This window comes from Diorhabda sublineata, chromosome 4 (genome assembly GCF_026230105.1).
Source record: "Diorhabda sublineata isolate icDioSubl1.1 chromosome 4, icDioSubl1.1, whole genome shotgun sequence".
Lineage (NCBI taxonomy): Eukaryota > Metazoa > Arthropoda > Insecta > Coleoptera > Chrysomelidae > Diorhabda > Diorhabda sublineata.
This window is the reverse complement of record NC_079477.1, coordinates 20,156,463-20,171,307: the sequence shown is the minus strand read 5'-3', so window position 1 is coordinate 20,171,307 and position 14,845 is coordinate 20,156,463. Positions and strand designations below refer to the sequence as shown.

Here is a 14,845-nt window from a genome sequence, read left to right as displayed (position 1 = left end):
TTTAAACTCCATACTCGACATAGACTTAAGAAAGAGGATACGCATGACACCGGTTTTTAATGCATCCACATCCGATTCTCTGGCGCTAGCGAAAATCTGACCACAATTCCTGTCAATCAACTGCCAAAGTCGAGCGCTTGCTACCTTCAGAAAAAACTGGTTTTATGATAGAATATCGAATAGATGATCTACGGAGATTTTCTTCTCAGTGCCTTATGTAGTGGCAGCTTCTATAAGAATTTCAAAAGAGATATACCTTGTTATGAAAGATATTTTCCTTATCGTCGCTGAGGTAAAAATGATCATCTAAATAGTGGCAAAAACTGATTCTTTTCTAGCAATAGTTGCAAATGGCTCGGTAGCGCTTGTTTCAGTTTTCTGAAGAAGTCTATTTGGTTTTTCTATCGTGGCGCTTATATTAGCAAGAAAATTAAGATGTACAGCTGTTTCAAGTGATCAAATCGTCACAAGGACTGGTCCGAATGACAACAAAAGCGATTGCATTCGAGAAAAAAGTGCTTATCCATTAGTACAAAGTACTTCTCACACTCAAAAGGAGATTATGTTAAAAATTAAAAATGATAATAGAAGAAACTTGGTTATATCGGAAACTTTTTAGACAAAATGAACGAACAGGTTTTTTGAGTGATAACAAAACTCTTCTATTTGTAACTGCAAACCCCCTGGGCTGCTTCAAGTGGGACGTGATTCTGCCTCGTTGGTCTACAAATCTAGAGAAGCACACAAAGTGTACTGGCCAAGTTCAAGTGCCGATTGAGTATAAGTAGTTCTAAATCGGTTGACTGATAAAAATGTTGAAGGAAAGCGCTTAATCTCAGCCGATAAACTGAATGCCACAGAAAACGACAGGACCTTGTATTTTAGGAACAGACTTCTTCGTCTTATTGAACAGTGAGTTAGTTATGAAAAGGCCTCTGATGATAACTTGTGATCAACGAGAAAATCCAATATCAGAGTTTTGACATGTTTTTAGAGTTATTAGTATTTCTACAGTTCTCTTTTATAATTAGTTCTTGAATAAATCAAATGAAATACGAATTTATTCATGACGTATTATTTATAGTAATTTAGTTTTATTTCTGTGAGTTATTTTTATATTAAACATGAATAATTTAGAGAAACCGAAAAAGCTACATATTTTATATAAATTTCTCTAGTCCAGTTTTAGTCTTATCTAGAAATTATGGATATACCCAACAGATGGCAGTCTTAAAAGCCACTTACAGGTATAGAGGCAGGTTTGTTGACCACAACAATGTCTTCGTCCATGTGCACAATGGTGATCGGTTGGCTAGTGACGGGAACTTCATGTCTGTAACATACAGGTACGTCCAATAGTACGAAAAATATTTAGATTATACAAGGGCGGGATACTGATAAACAAACAATATATTCATATTAGTAGGACAACAACGAATATAGACAATTCGTATATCACCTGGTCAGCCAAATAGTTTCCAATAATTTAAGCGTCATCCTAAATAAATACTAGACAAAATATTTTAGTGTATTTCAAAATATATGGATTACTAAAAGACTATATTAATATATTGATCATGTCAAAATTGAATCATAACGCATTATTTGTGTAGTAGGTGAAGCTATGACAATTGTTTTTGCAAACATTCATTGAGCCATTTTATTCACTTTTACCTTGAGTTCTTCTTTTTCTAAAGATATGTTACTCGTATATTTTTCTGCATTAAACTCGATGTGCAAGTTATCCTCACTATGGACTTTTTACTCGATGTTAAAAAGTATTCATCATAATATCCAACTGCGAAATTATATGAAGCTACAAGCGTTTCAAATAGGTCAATACGAAGGTCAGCTACTTTCACACCAATAATTTTTTTTTAAAAAGTACTCTGTACTGCGAATGACCCATCAATTAGATGTTTCAACTGTTCAAAAACGTCTGATATGTCAGAGCTCGCATTGTCGTGGTGGAGAATGATTCGTCTTATGCGATTTGTTCCCCTGATCTTTACAAACACATCTGGCAAACAAATGCTGGTGTACCATTCAGAATTGATCGTTCTACGACGCTCTAATGAAACGGTTGAGACATGTGCAGTTATTCCGAAAAAACAAGCAACCATTTGCTCCAAGGTGCTTCGTGCGCGACCAATTTTTGTTGGATTTGGCTTATTTTGAAAGACCCATACTGTCGATTGTTGTTTAGTTTCGAGTACATACGCATAATCCATAGTTTGTCACCTTGAAGTAGTGCGATTTAATTTTTTCAGCATTTCTTTGCATCAATCAACACGAGCTTTTTTTGAGCGATTTTCAAACTATGCGGTATCCAACGCGAACAAATCTTTTCGACAGCCAATGATCTTGCAATATCAGCAAACCAGCGGAACACGGTGGCTTATGATGGCACTTCATCACCAAAAGTCGAAGTGAGTTGATCGGCACAATACTCTAGGCTCAATCCACGTAGAAAGTCATACAAGTTCTTCCAACGAAAATATTCGCGATTCAATTCCACTTTTTGACCAAGATTGAATGTTTCGAGTATCTGTAAATAACTAAATAACACTTGTCTGGCAATACGTTCTGAGTAGGTTCACCATTAAAAACGTGATATTTTATGATGGCAATGTAAGATTTGACATATTCGCATCAGTGCTGCTATATCTCTGCTATTTAAGTAGCAGCCCTCGTATAACTATAATGATATTATCATGTTGATAAATATTAATAATATATCGTCTAATATTTTCGTAGTTGCAGTTGTAGATTATATATAGTATCCCTATTCGTGAGTAACCACTCTTTTGGATGAATTACACTCAATTATCATTTCTCACTATTATCCAAGTAATGATAATATATAAGATAGATACAAAGATTCCGTGGGTCATCAGCTAAGAATTTACTTTCTGAGAGTGAAACGCTCGTTGGGTTGAGTTTTTTTTATCAACAATTTTTATAATGACGGATTTGGTTGATTTCTGTTGAACCTTTTATGGGATTCATTTCCTGTGGATTGTTTATGCTTGGAAGATAACTTAGTTACCGAAGCGGGCGTCAGATTGTATAATTACGAGTGTTAGTGTAGGGGTAGCAGTAACAAAGACGTCCAAAGTGAGCAAGCCAATCTATGGCAAATGCGTTCTTTTTATATGCCGATAGCCTCTTCAACCTCTCGCTCAGGAAATTTGGTGAACTTTTTCGATTATATCTGTTGCGCATCGTCAGTCAAGCTGATACGGCCATGTTCAATCCAGCTGCCCAAAATTTTACGTGCAAAGGCAAACAGAAACTAGGCGTGCACCATGGTTGAAATGTTACTGCGAATATTTATATTTATAAATCCTGATTTCACATTGAGGTCGGAAACTTGTACTTTACAGTTAAGCTATGTCCCATTCTAAATAAATTTAATTGATTTGTCATGTTTAAAACCAATAATGAACCTAGCATTAATATTCATTTCCGTATAGTTTTAGAAAAAATCGAAACATGAAATGAGTTGAATACTAAGTAATTGTTGAGCAGTTTCCTTCAATACTTCCTTTACAATTTTAGACGAAGGTAAAAAATAGACATTGTTTTAACTCTTTTTGTAAACAGAAAATTGCCTTCCTTGTAAGGTATATCTTGCTAAAGAGCTTTTAGAAGATGTTTTAAGATCGCATGTTATGGCTTCGGACACCAAAAAGAAATCCAACTTTCACTAAGATAAAATATTTGGGCGCCCAAAGAGGAGCTCCGGTATAATTTTTGTGAGTATTTCGTGTAAATACTTTATAAAAAAATGCTTTTCTATGCCCTTCGTTTACAACATCAAAATGTTTTGTGTCAAATAAACTTTTTTATATGAAGTGTCAATTTAGAGGAATTGGCGGTTACTAATGAACAAAAGAAAGCTGAAAATGAGGGCATTGACCTAATTCCATCAGTGAAGATCAGATGAAACTTGTTGGTGTCGAAAATACGACAACAAAAACGAATTGCGGGAACATATAAATTTAATATTACCACGGTAATTATTTGGGCATGCTGCTAGTATATAATAAATATGTGTCAAAAAAATACTTTTTGAGGTTCTTTCTTATTTCAACATAATTTTTAATATAATGCCAATATTTTCAACTATAGAACTAATTTCTCACTTGTTATCAACTTATTGGCTGACCTAAGGATATTGTTAATTTTAATAGGGGAATATAACATAACAACTATCGAACTTTACTACAGAGAGACAGAAAATAATAGGATGGGGAAATTTTTTTTATTATCTTAAAGGTAGAAATGTACCATACAAAAAATATTGAGCTAAATCTGAAATCAGTAAAAATTTCACTATTTCTGTGTTCATTTGTCGACAAATTTTTTGAGAGTTGTCAGACTGAGTATACATGGACCATGGTCCTACGATGCTACTATGCAAAAATGACATCATTATACTATTATACCCAGAGAATTTATAATTTGGAATAAATTCATTAGTTCAAATACTTATTGAAAAGGGCTCGATACTTGTTTCCTATCGCAATTTTGTTAGGGAAAACCGTTATTTCGATGGCTATTTCTATAGGATAATAAATAATAACAAATGTAATAGAAACAATTAATCAAATAAGAGGTACAATGAACATAATAAAGTGTCATAGTACCTTTATCATATTTCACGAATTTATAAACATTTTGTGTCGATTTTGACTGACTAAAATTTTTTATTCGTCAAAATGTCTTTGTCTCGACTAATATCGTACAAGAAGTATACAATTAGCTGATAAATGACAATTTATTATCGACAAGCGCAGAAACGACATTACTTTCCGATATCTCTAATATAGGTGTGTGTTTCAGAATCAGTATTTCATTTAATGCCTAACTCCTCCTTTTTCCATTTTTATAATTTAAAAAACGAATTACATTATCTTTTTGAATGGCTGAGTTAAAAAAAATTAATCAATGCTATGATATTGACCATCATGATTATAAAATTCATTGATACTAATTATAAAAGCGACTTCAAAATATTGATAGAAAAATTTTTATTATGTACAAATTCTATTCTCACACTGAAGGTGGAGGTCGCGCCGCGACAGAGAAGAAACCAAGACCGGAGACCGAAGACCGGGATAAATATTTTGTTCTCCATTGGTGACAGTGCTGTGACAGAAACCCAAATTCCATTGGTGAGAAGTCGGTCACTGGAGGTAGTTGTCTTCTTTAAAATTATAAATTCAGATTGTAATGTAAAATCAAGTTATCCAGGTTATATTGAAGAATGAAGAGCTCGATGATTTTTGATATATTATTATTATAAAAGGAAACTAAGAGCAGCTACTTATGAATTATATACAACTAGATTTCAAGAATAATCTTCTTCATTGTTTACAAAAAACAATTTTTTGTTTGAATCATAATGTTCAAAGATACTTTCGGTTGAATAAAATACAATTTAAATATCATTCTGGCTTCGCTAACTGAAATTACTGGAGCAGTGTTCAATGGAAAACATGCCGTTCTCTTTTAATAAGGGCTTGTTTGGAGGAAATAACCTTCTACTTTGGTTATCGATGTCCATTATCCCGGATTTCGAAAGAATATAAAATATTTTATCCTTCGCCATTGCTCTTGAGCGTTTTGTAAATGTTTGGAAAACATAATACCTCGTCAGTTTACTCTTGCTTACTTGTGAAAGCTTTCCAAATATTTTTGAATTAGAGAACTGTTGTTTAATCATCTTCAATGGAAAACGACGTTATTTTTTATAATGTGATTTTCGAGGGACACACCTGACACCTACTAGTCTAGGTCGGAGACCGTCTGGTCTCTGTCGCGGTGCAAACCACCACCTTGAACCATTTATAAAAAATAATGACCTGATTATATTTAACTATATTGTGAAGGGACACAAGTCGACATACTTCTTCTATACTATAACCCGGAGAAGTAAGTTCAAAAATCAACCTAATATTAACTTTACCCCATAAGGGCCTCTAAGCAAAAACATATCGACCCACGATTATTTTCCTAAATACTCTTATAAATTCCGCTAAAGCTTGCGACGTAGCTTGCAAGTACAGCTTAGTGCACTCGAGCCTATTTGCTTGCAAGAAAATTGTATGAAATCTTATGCGATTTCATGTAAATTGTTGATCTATTTGAAAATTTGTTGAAAGTAAGTTAAATCAAAATAATATAATTGCTAACATGGAAATATAGAGAAAATGTTTCTAAAAAGGTTGATGTTTTCCTATCTGGAACTGAGAGAGCGTTTTAGTATTGGGATTCTGGAGAAATTAAATAGTGTACTAACTCCAATATATTTCCGAGTTTTAGAATACTTCTATCTAATCTAATCAATGGTCTTGAAATCATTTAGTTAAGAAATTCCGTATTTTGAATTTTGTAGAGTGTTTTAAAAACATCAGATTCATCAAATTCAATATTCATATTGAGAATCAATGTGCTTTATATTTCTACGAAGCGTTAATTGGGATATTGAATTTTGAAAATGATGAATCAAATGTAAACATTACAAAATTTAACACACAGCGAATCTTAACAATTGATTCCCAGACTATGTTTCTAAATCGTTTTAATTTCAGGTCTCTTCTCTTATAAAATTAGTTTTTCTTTCAATTCTTGAAAGACAGACAAAAATTTGACATTTCGACTACTTTTGGACTTTATTAAAATATTATTTAACACTGACAATTTGCGTATATATTTATTTATTTATTCAATAGATCACCTACATCATAAACATCAAAATAAGAATAAAAATAAAAATAGAAATTTGTTCTAATAAGAAAAATTAACTTTGCCTTAGTTTTTACACCTCAAAAATATATAACAGCCATCAATTGAATTATTTATAGTGTTATTAAAATTTACAAAATAGAGCTATAAATTACTCCAAAATTATTCAATTATCAAGTCTGTTTTATCATTTATAGCTTTTTCGCTCTTATGAACTCATCACCTACATCATGAACATCAAATTGAGATTTGTTATAAAAGAAAACGTAATTTTTCCTCAGTAATTACCTTTCAAATGTGTAGCAGTACTTAATCAATCAAATTATTTGTAGTTTTATTAAAATTTACAAAATAGAGCTATAAAGTTTACTTAAATTATTTAGGTCTTTTTTATCATTCACAGCTTTTTCTTTCTTATGAATGTGAACCATTTCTAAAAATTATCTGTTTCGTGTATTAGATTCCGTTCCAAGAATTTTTGAAACTTTATAATTGAATTTTCATTTTTTGATATTTCAGTGCAGTTCTGATTTTTTTATCGTATTGATGACCTTTTAGTCTATTTTCTAAATACTGAGATTTCTGCCCTATGTAGATAGCGTCACAATTAGTACAAGGCACTTGATATATTATAATATTACTTCTTTTGTTTTTTGGTGTTTTACATTTTAATTTAGTGGAATACTTAGTTACTTGTACTTGAATACTTGATACTAATATCATATTTATTGAAATATTTCGTTAATTGTTGGGAAAGTCCTTGTACATATAATAAGTAAAAATGTTTTATGTTTTGATGCTTCGTTTCTATTTAGTGTTTCAATTGATTGTAGTATCTGTTTATTCTTTTCTTGAATATGTTATTTTCCATTTTTTCCGGATAATTATTTTTGCTTTTTGAATAGCTAAGCATCTAAATTCAGAATCTGATAGTTGGATAAATCTATCAGCCAAACTTATTATCACTGATCTTTTTTGTGACATAGGATGATACGAATTAAAGTTTAAATATCTTGAGGACCAAGTTGATTTCGTATACTATTCTGTTCTTATGTTATTATTAATTCTGTATAATGTGACATCAAGAAAATTGATTCTATTATTTTCTTCGACCCCTGTAGCAGTTGTAAGTGTGAGTTTCTATAGTTTTTATAAATTCGTTTTGAGTTGTTTCTGTATATTCTTTAATTTTATCCCATTTTCTCATTAATATATTTTCCACAATGGTAATAGGAATATTTGTATATAAGAAAACGACATCTAACGAAATAAATACATATTCGTTAGGAATTTTCATACTTTTAATTTTTTCTTTGAAATCCCATGTGTTTTTGATATAGTATTTGTTTTGATATAAAATATTTTTATAAAATATTTTTCAAATAATTAGATAATGGGGTAAGAGGAGTTTGAATACTTGAAACAATCGGTCGAAGGGGAATGTCAGATTTGTGCAGTTTTGGTAAACCATATATTTTAGGGTATAAGCTATTGTGAATTTTCAATTTTTTGCATGGGAAATAAAAAGTTGTTCTTCCCAAGATCGAATTAGATCATTATTTTGTTTCTGATAAGAATTCATAGTTAAAAAACAGAACAGAAACGAAACATTAAAACATTTTTCCTTGACATATGTACAAAGACTTTCCCAAAATTATATTTTGATAAAGACTTGAAGAAAAGTCGAAACGTCAATTTTTATCTTTATTTTAAAAAATTATCAAAATAAACTAATTTTGAAACAGAAGTGACCTAAAATCAAGAAGATTTAGAAACATAAACATATCAAAAGTACTAAGAAATAAAAAAATAAAGAAATTAGTTTTTTGGAATAATTTTTGAAAGATAGATAAAAATTGACGTTTCTTGTAAATTCCGATGAAATTACAAATAATTTATTTGACTACTGCTATATATTTGAGATGTAAGGACAAAGGAAGAATTGATTTTTCTCATTAGAACAAATTTCTATTTTGAATTTATTCTTATTTTGATGTTCATGATGTAGGTGATCTATTGATTAAAACAAATTTACAAATGTCAGCATCAATATTGAATTGAATTTTGGAACCTATGAATTTTAAAATTTTTTACAGGAATACGATTCAAAATCACCGAAAATCTTAATTAATTATTTCCCAGACGATGAACACATAAGTATTCGAAAGTTCGGAAAATATATTAAAGTTAGTCCACTTCAATATATTTTCCGAGCTTTCGAATACTTATGTATGCATCGTTTGGAAAATAATTAATTAAGATTTCTGGTGATTTTTGATATTATTTGAGCTAGTAAAAATTTATAGAATTCAAAAATCAATATTCAAATTGACGTTGATAGAAATATTGATTGAATCAAATATTTTGATAAAGACTTAAAGAAAAGTCGAAACGTCTTTCTTTTAAAAACTAATTTTAAAGCATATATATATATATATATATATATATATATATATATATATATATGTATATATATATATATGTATATATATATATATATATATGTATACAGGGTGAGTCGGGAGGAACGCACCAAACTCTAGGAATGTATATACATATACACGTGAAAATAATGTAAAAAAACTCATATATTCTCATCCGATTTTCATTTGTTTTCAAGTTATGGAGTAATTAAAAATGTTCATCTAGCTTCCCACTTATATCTGAATCTTAACATTATCAAAGTATACCATGTTCGAGGCTCTAAGGCATAACTGAACGTTTAATTTCGAATTTATGTGATGTGATTTAGTGTTGCAAAATGCCAGATACTTATTCAAATTTAGAATATGCAAATATGGTGTTTGTTTATGGTTTCTGTAATGGAAATGTTACAGCTGCTGCTGAATAATATCGTCAACGTTTTCCACAACAAAGATATCGTGATAAAAACGTATTTATTAGAGTTTTTAACAAATTGTGCGAGACTGGTAAGCTTCCCAGTGCTAACATATCATCTGAACACGCTACTTGTCAAGGTTTGGTAGAAGTAAAAAATATTCTGCATCTAGTAAAAGAAGATGCAACTACTAGCTCACGAAGAATTGGCACTGGCATATAATATATATATATATATATATATATATATATATATATATATATATATATAATATATATATGTATATATAAAGTGAGTTTACTTGGCTGTCATTTTGAGTTATTAAAATTGGAGAATATCAACTTTTTTAGAAACATTCATTTCATTTTGATATTTTAATCGAACTTACCACATAAATAACCAAGTTTTCAAGTTGTTCATTAATCACGTAAAAGCAAGTTTTTTTATAGGGCATAAGATTTTCTACAATTTCAATACCTAGAATTTTTTTTTAAACAAAAATGAAAGAGTAAAAAACTGGATTTGGGAGTGCGCTCAGCTGTACTTGCAAGCTCCAGCGAAATTTTTTAGAGAATTTAGGAAAATGATCGTGGGTCGATATGATTCCGATTAGGGACATGAAATCCCTTATGAGTAAAAGTTGGTGGTTTCCTACCTCTCCCGGACTACAATTATCAAATTATGTTTCTTATATATTTTCAACTGTACACATTTTATTCAGTTCGGCTGTGAAACAATGTGCGAGTGTTTTAATGTGAGATGAAACTTTCAAAGAAATAAATGTTCTTACCTATGTACAACGTTGGCGAGAAGATCGTTATGTTTTAATTTATAATCGGTGGGAACTTTTTCATAATTAACTGTTAATGTTCCTGCTTGTATGCAGCGTTCATATTCTTCAGCGGGGTGCGCTCGGAATTCTCTAGCAAATATGTCTAGAATTTTTTCACCCACCCAACGCCCTTTTGTAAATGTTGTGAATGTGAAATAGTAAGGATATACTTTTCGTAAACCTGAAACAATACAAAAATTGTATCAAAATAATAAAGATCTAAAATTTATATAGTATAAATAAAATATTTTCAATATTTATTCAAAATCGATTTTAATATTCTAAATGTGCTGAATCCCAGATGAGGATGTGTTAGCAGTTAATTCTATTCAACTTTTCGACGAGTGTATGAACATTTGGATACCTTTGTGAGAAATTTGTTCTTTTTTATGAATAACATTTTCTAGTTACTGTCCTGTAGTAGTTTTGAAAGTATCTTTGAGATCCCAGAATAAAGCTGAATTGCAGGATTGCATCCAGATAATCACAAATCAGATTTTAAGGAGCATGATTGTTATGCGTGCCAAATATAGTGGATTTCGATTTAGTCATTTTTCCCACCGATCCGGTTAGTATTGCTCCTTACACCTAAGCATCAATGTAGTCCTCTGCTCTGGTAAAGGGAGTTAATTTGATGAGACCAGTGATGGAATCTGGCCATATTTGATGAAGAAAACGCTAGTGTATTCACCTTAGCAAAGGGGACCACTGAATATGGTAGTGGATTATTATCTCTTTTCTTTACAGAGCAAGCCGGTACTACACTCAGGAATGCATCAACATCACATAAACATTTCACTCTGACCACCGATTTCGCCAGATATGGTTCCACTTTAACATTCTGGGACATAATTAGCAGCAGGATGTTGAATCTGCAGGCTTTACAAACTAGTTAAAGTAGCTGCTAATGATATTCTCCAAGAAGATATACATATCGGAACCTACGCGTAGCAATGAATGAAGAATTGCAAATTCATGCCAAATTATTTAGCAAATTTTCTCAAGTAAGTTTTCTAATGAAGAAGAAAATCTGATTATTTTGTTACCAAAAATTATTTAAATTCTTTAACTTTTTTGTCTATCAGCATGTTTGAAAATGTCAAAATGTATCTTAAAACAGGTACGAAGAATGATGAAATGTTCATACGAGGGTGAATCAAATATAAACAAGACTTATTTTTTAAAATATTTATTTTGATTTTAAACGCACAAACAATCATAGTTTATTTTTCTACATAATCTCCTGATTTAGAAACACATTTTTCCCAGCGTATAGGTAATTTTTTAATTTCTTCCAGGTAAAAAGAGTCAGGTCGTGTTTGTAGCCAACTGCGCACATATGCTTCAACCTCATTATCGCTGTGGAATTTTTGCCCTCCCAAAGCTTCCTTGAGAGGACCAAAGACATGGAAGTCGCAGGGAGACAGGTCTGGACTGTATGGAGGGTGTTCCAGTGTCTCCCAACCCAGTTGCTCCAATTTTTGTACTGTCAGGGCTGCCGTATGGGGGCGAGCATTGTCATGGAGGAGAATCACTTTTCTCATTGGAAGGTGTCGTCTTTTCCGGCGATATGCAAGTTTTGCATATCGCAATTGCAATATCCGAAGTTGTTAGACGCCTATCACCTTCAACAAGTTGACCAACACTGTCGATGTTGCCCGCTGTAATGCTGGTGCGGGGTCTGCGGTCATGGCTCTCATTTTCAACACGTTCACGGCCCTCCACGAACTGTTTATGCCAAGCAAACACTCTAGCTCGCGACAGCGTCTTTTCCCCGAACTGTGCAGTCAATCTTCTCAAGATTTCGGCCGGTTTTACACCTTCTGCAGCTAAAAACTTTATAACAATACGTTGCGCAATAGAGGGAGGTACCTACTGCTCGGACATCGTAACGATGGACACTGAGCGAGTCTATGATGATGAGTCACGTGCTTCCCCCACTCCTGACAAACCAACCTAACAGCCAATAACAGCGGAACGTTCTTCCATCACTATTGCGCGCGCAGGTCCAAAAGTCTCGTTTATATTTGATTCACCCTCGTATTAACTGAGACATATGACATATGATGTTAGGAATTGAGTTTAATTATGCATGTAAAAAGACAGTTTATCATGAAACGGGCTTACTAGCAATAATATAAGTTTAGTATCTCCGTAATAAGTTCATGGCTAGAGAAACGAAGAAAAGTTTCTAACAGATTGAGAAAAGCTATTGTATTAGCAGTCACAATATTTTCAGAAGGATGATATAATATATAAAAATACTGAAAGACAAGAAAAAGAAAATTAAAGAAACAAGAAAACTGCAAAAAAATAAATGAACAAAAAAATAAGACTGATTGTGAAGAAGAATACTATGAGGGGTTTAACTTATGAACCTGGTTAATGGGGCATGTATCCCTGGATTATGCTGATGCAGAATGTATGTTTTGTTCAATATTCTTTTCCACGAATAATAGTAGAGGAATCTGAATAAAGTGCATAATTTGTGAGCTCTGGGCTAATTATGACTACTGGATCAGAGATTGATACTAGAATTTACGAAATTGCAAGTGAATTAAGCTCTTGCTTATATTAACTAAATTTTTATATTGAGTTTACTTGATCCCATAGATAATTATATCTATTTTATTAATATGAAAACTTTTGCTCATATTCCATACATAAAATCCAATTTCATAATTCTGAAAGGCTGTTAATATTAAGGTGATTCATATTTCTTGGAAGTTTTTTTAGGTCTTTAAGCAAAATGGTATTCCATATTGATTACTTTCCATAATTGAAAGGAGCGAAGTAAATTCAGTTCATCTTTATATACTATAATGGAAAGAATATTTTTATAATCACGGCTATGCTATACGAGGGAGATTCCAGAAATAAAATTCAATCTCAATTCTTTTCACAAAGCAATGGTATCATATTTATAATACTCTTTATTACAACTATCCCCAGAATGAACCATTGGGGATCATTGTCTTTTGATACTTGCTTCTATGCGAGAAGATAACAAAAAGTCACTCGAGGTCTTTGACAAACACTGTTGCGAAATCTTATCAACTCTTTAAAATGAAAGGTGTGAATGGCGCTCTGACTTAAGAAATAAACTCAGCATGATATACGTCATTGGCATTCAAATAGCAAATCAGTATTGTTCTCAAATGTGATTTGTCTTGATTTTTTGAACGGTATGACGATGGCGCACAGTAATGCCAGAGCGGAAAACATTCGATTTTCGAAAGCGCTGCTTTTTCCCCTGTTTCAGGGATCAAAAAATTGTCAAATTTTTTCCCTGCTCAACGATGGTCAATTAAGCCACACATCAGTAACGCTGGATAACAAAAAAAGGAAAGGATTAGACTACCTGCACTACCTTGTTTTCCCAATTGGTTGAGGTAGCACAATTCTATCATACTGAAATTTATAAACAGCAATCTAATGATCGACCCGAAAAATTCCAACAGAAACAGAGAGATTGCTATTGAGAAGTATCCATGGTACTTAATGCCATCCAAGGTGTATGTTGCTGAAAGAGTGCAGAAGTCGATTCTTCCAGTAGGAATATTGTCGGAAGAGGCACGAGAAAGGAGTAATAAGGATTAGAAGACTTTCAGGATAAGAGACTCGCAAAACCTCGACGATAGCGCCAACGGATCTGAACTGGTAATGAGTTTTTGCTACGTAACGTCTCGTGGAAGAAATGTCATAGGAGAATCTCAATACACTTGACCTTGTTAAGATTGAAGAATTCAGAGTTTGATGTTGCTATCAACCATCTTTTTCTTGAACTCTATCTGTATTGTATTGTATACTTTTGCTACTATTTCAAATATTTCACGAATTAATTAAATGAAAATGACAAAATTGATATCATAATAAAAATTATTGGAACAATGAATGAAAGATTTACACAGATAATTAACATTGAAGTCGTCTCGAACCCATTGCTAGTTTCCTAATTGGAGTCTGCTTTTAATGGGACAAAGAGTGTTCAAAGCGGAATAAGAACGTTCGTTTTCGCTGAATTCTCGAACTAATTTAGTTGCTATATATAAACGTACAAATACAGAAGTATATTATTATGAACACGTTCTTTCATGAAGTGCCTGCACGAATCCTAGCTATATAAACGGTAATATAAAACTGATATAAGATTATGAGATGATGAGATGAATAATGACTAAAGGGTAAATTCGTGAAAATAAATCGCTTAAACGCGAGCCTAGATTTAGATATATTGAAAAACAAAATCTTTGGAATCCAGTTTTCTTTGCCCATACAGATTGTATTAAACATGTATGAAACTAAACGAATTACAAAACAACAACAGTACTTTTCGAACCTGCGAATAGAATAGTCGGTTTGTGTGGTGTGCCTTATCTTTAAATATTACAGTAAATTAGCTTCTACTAGTGGTAATACTT

General features: G+C 32.0%; 1 protein-coding gene across 12 annotated transcripts in view; it reads right to left on the bottom strand.

Moving 5' to 3' along the window:
* LOC130442468 (uncharacterized) overlaps positions 1-14,845 on the bottom strand; it is a 501,073-nt gene that overhangs the window by 71,728 nt on the left and 414,500 nt on the right. For 9 of the 12 annotated variants that reach the window (XM_056776607.1, XM_056776606.1, XM_056776610.1 and 6 more), the window contains 2 exons: positions 10,383-10,605; positions 1,246-1,333 (listed from right to left, as the gene is read on the bottom strand). In XM_056776607.1, the coding sequence (XP_056632585.1) occupies positions 1,246-1,333; positions 10,383-10,605 (311 nt within the window). The remainder of the gene's footprint in view (positions 1-1,245; positions 1,334-10,382; positions 10,606-14,845) is intronic. The other 3 variants (XM_056776611.1, XM_056776609.1, XM_056776601.1) reach the window with 1 other exon arrangement.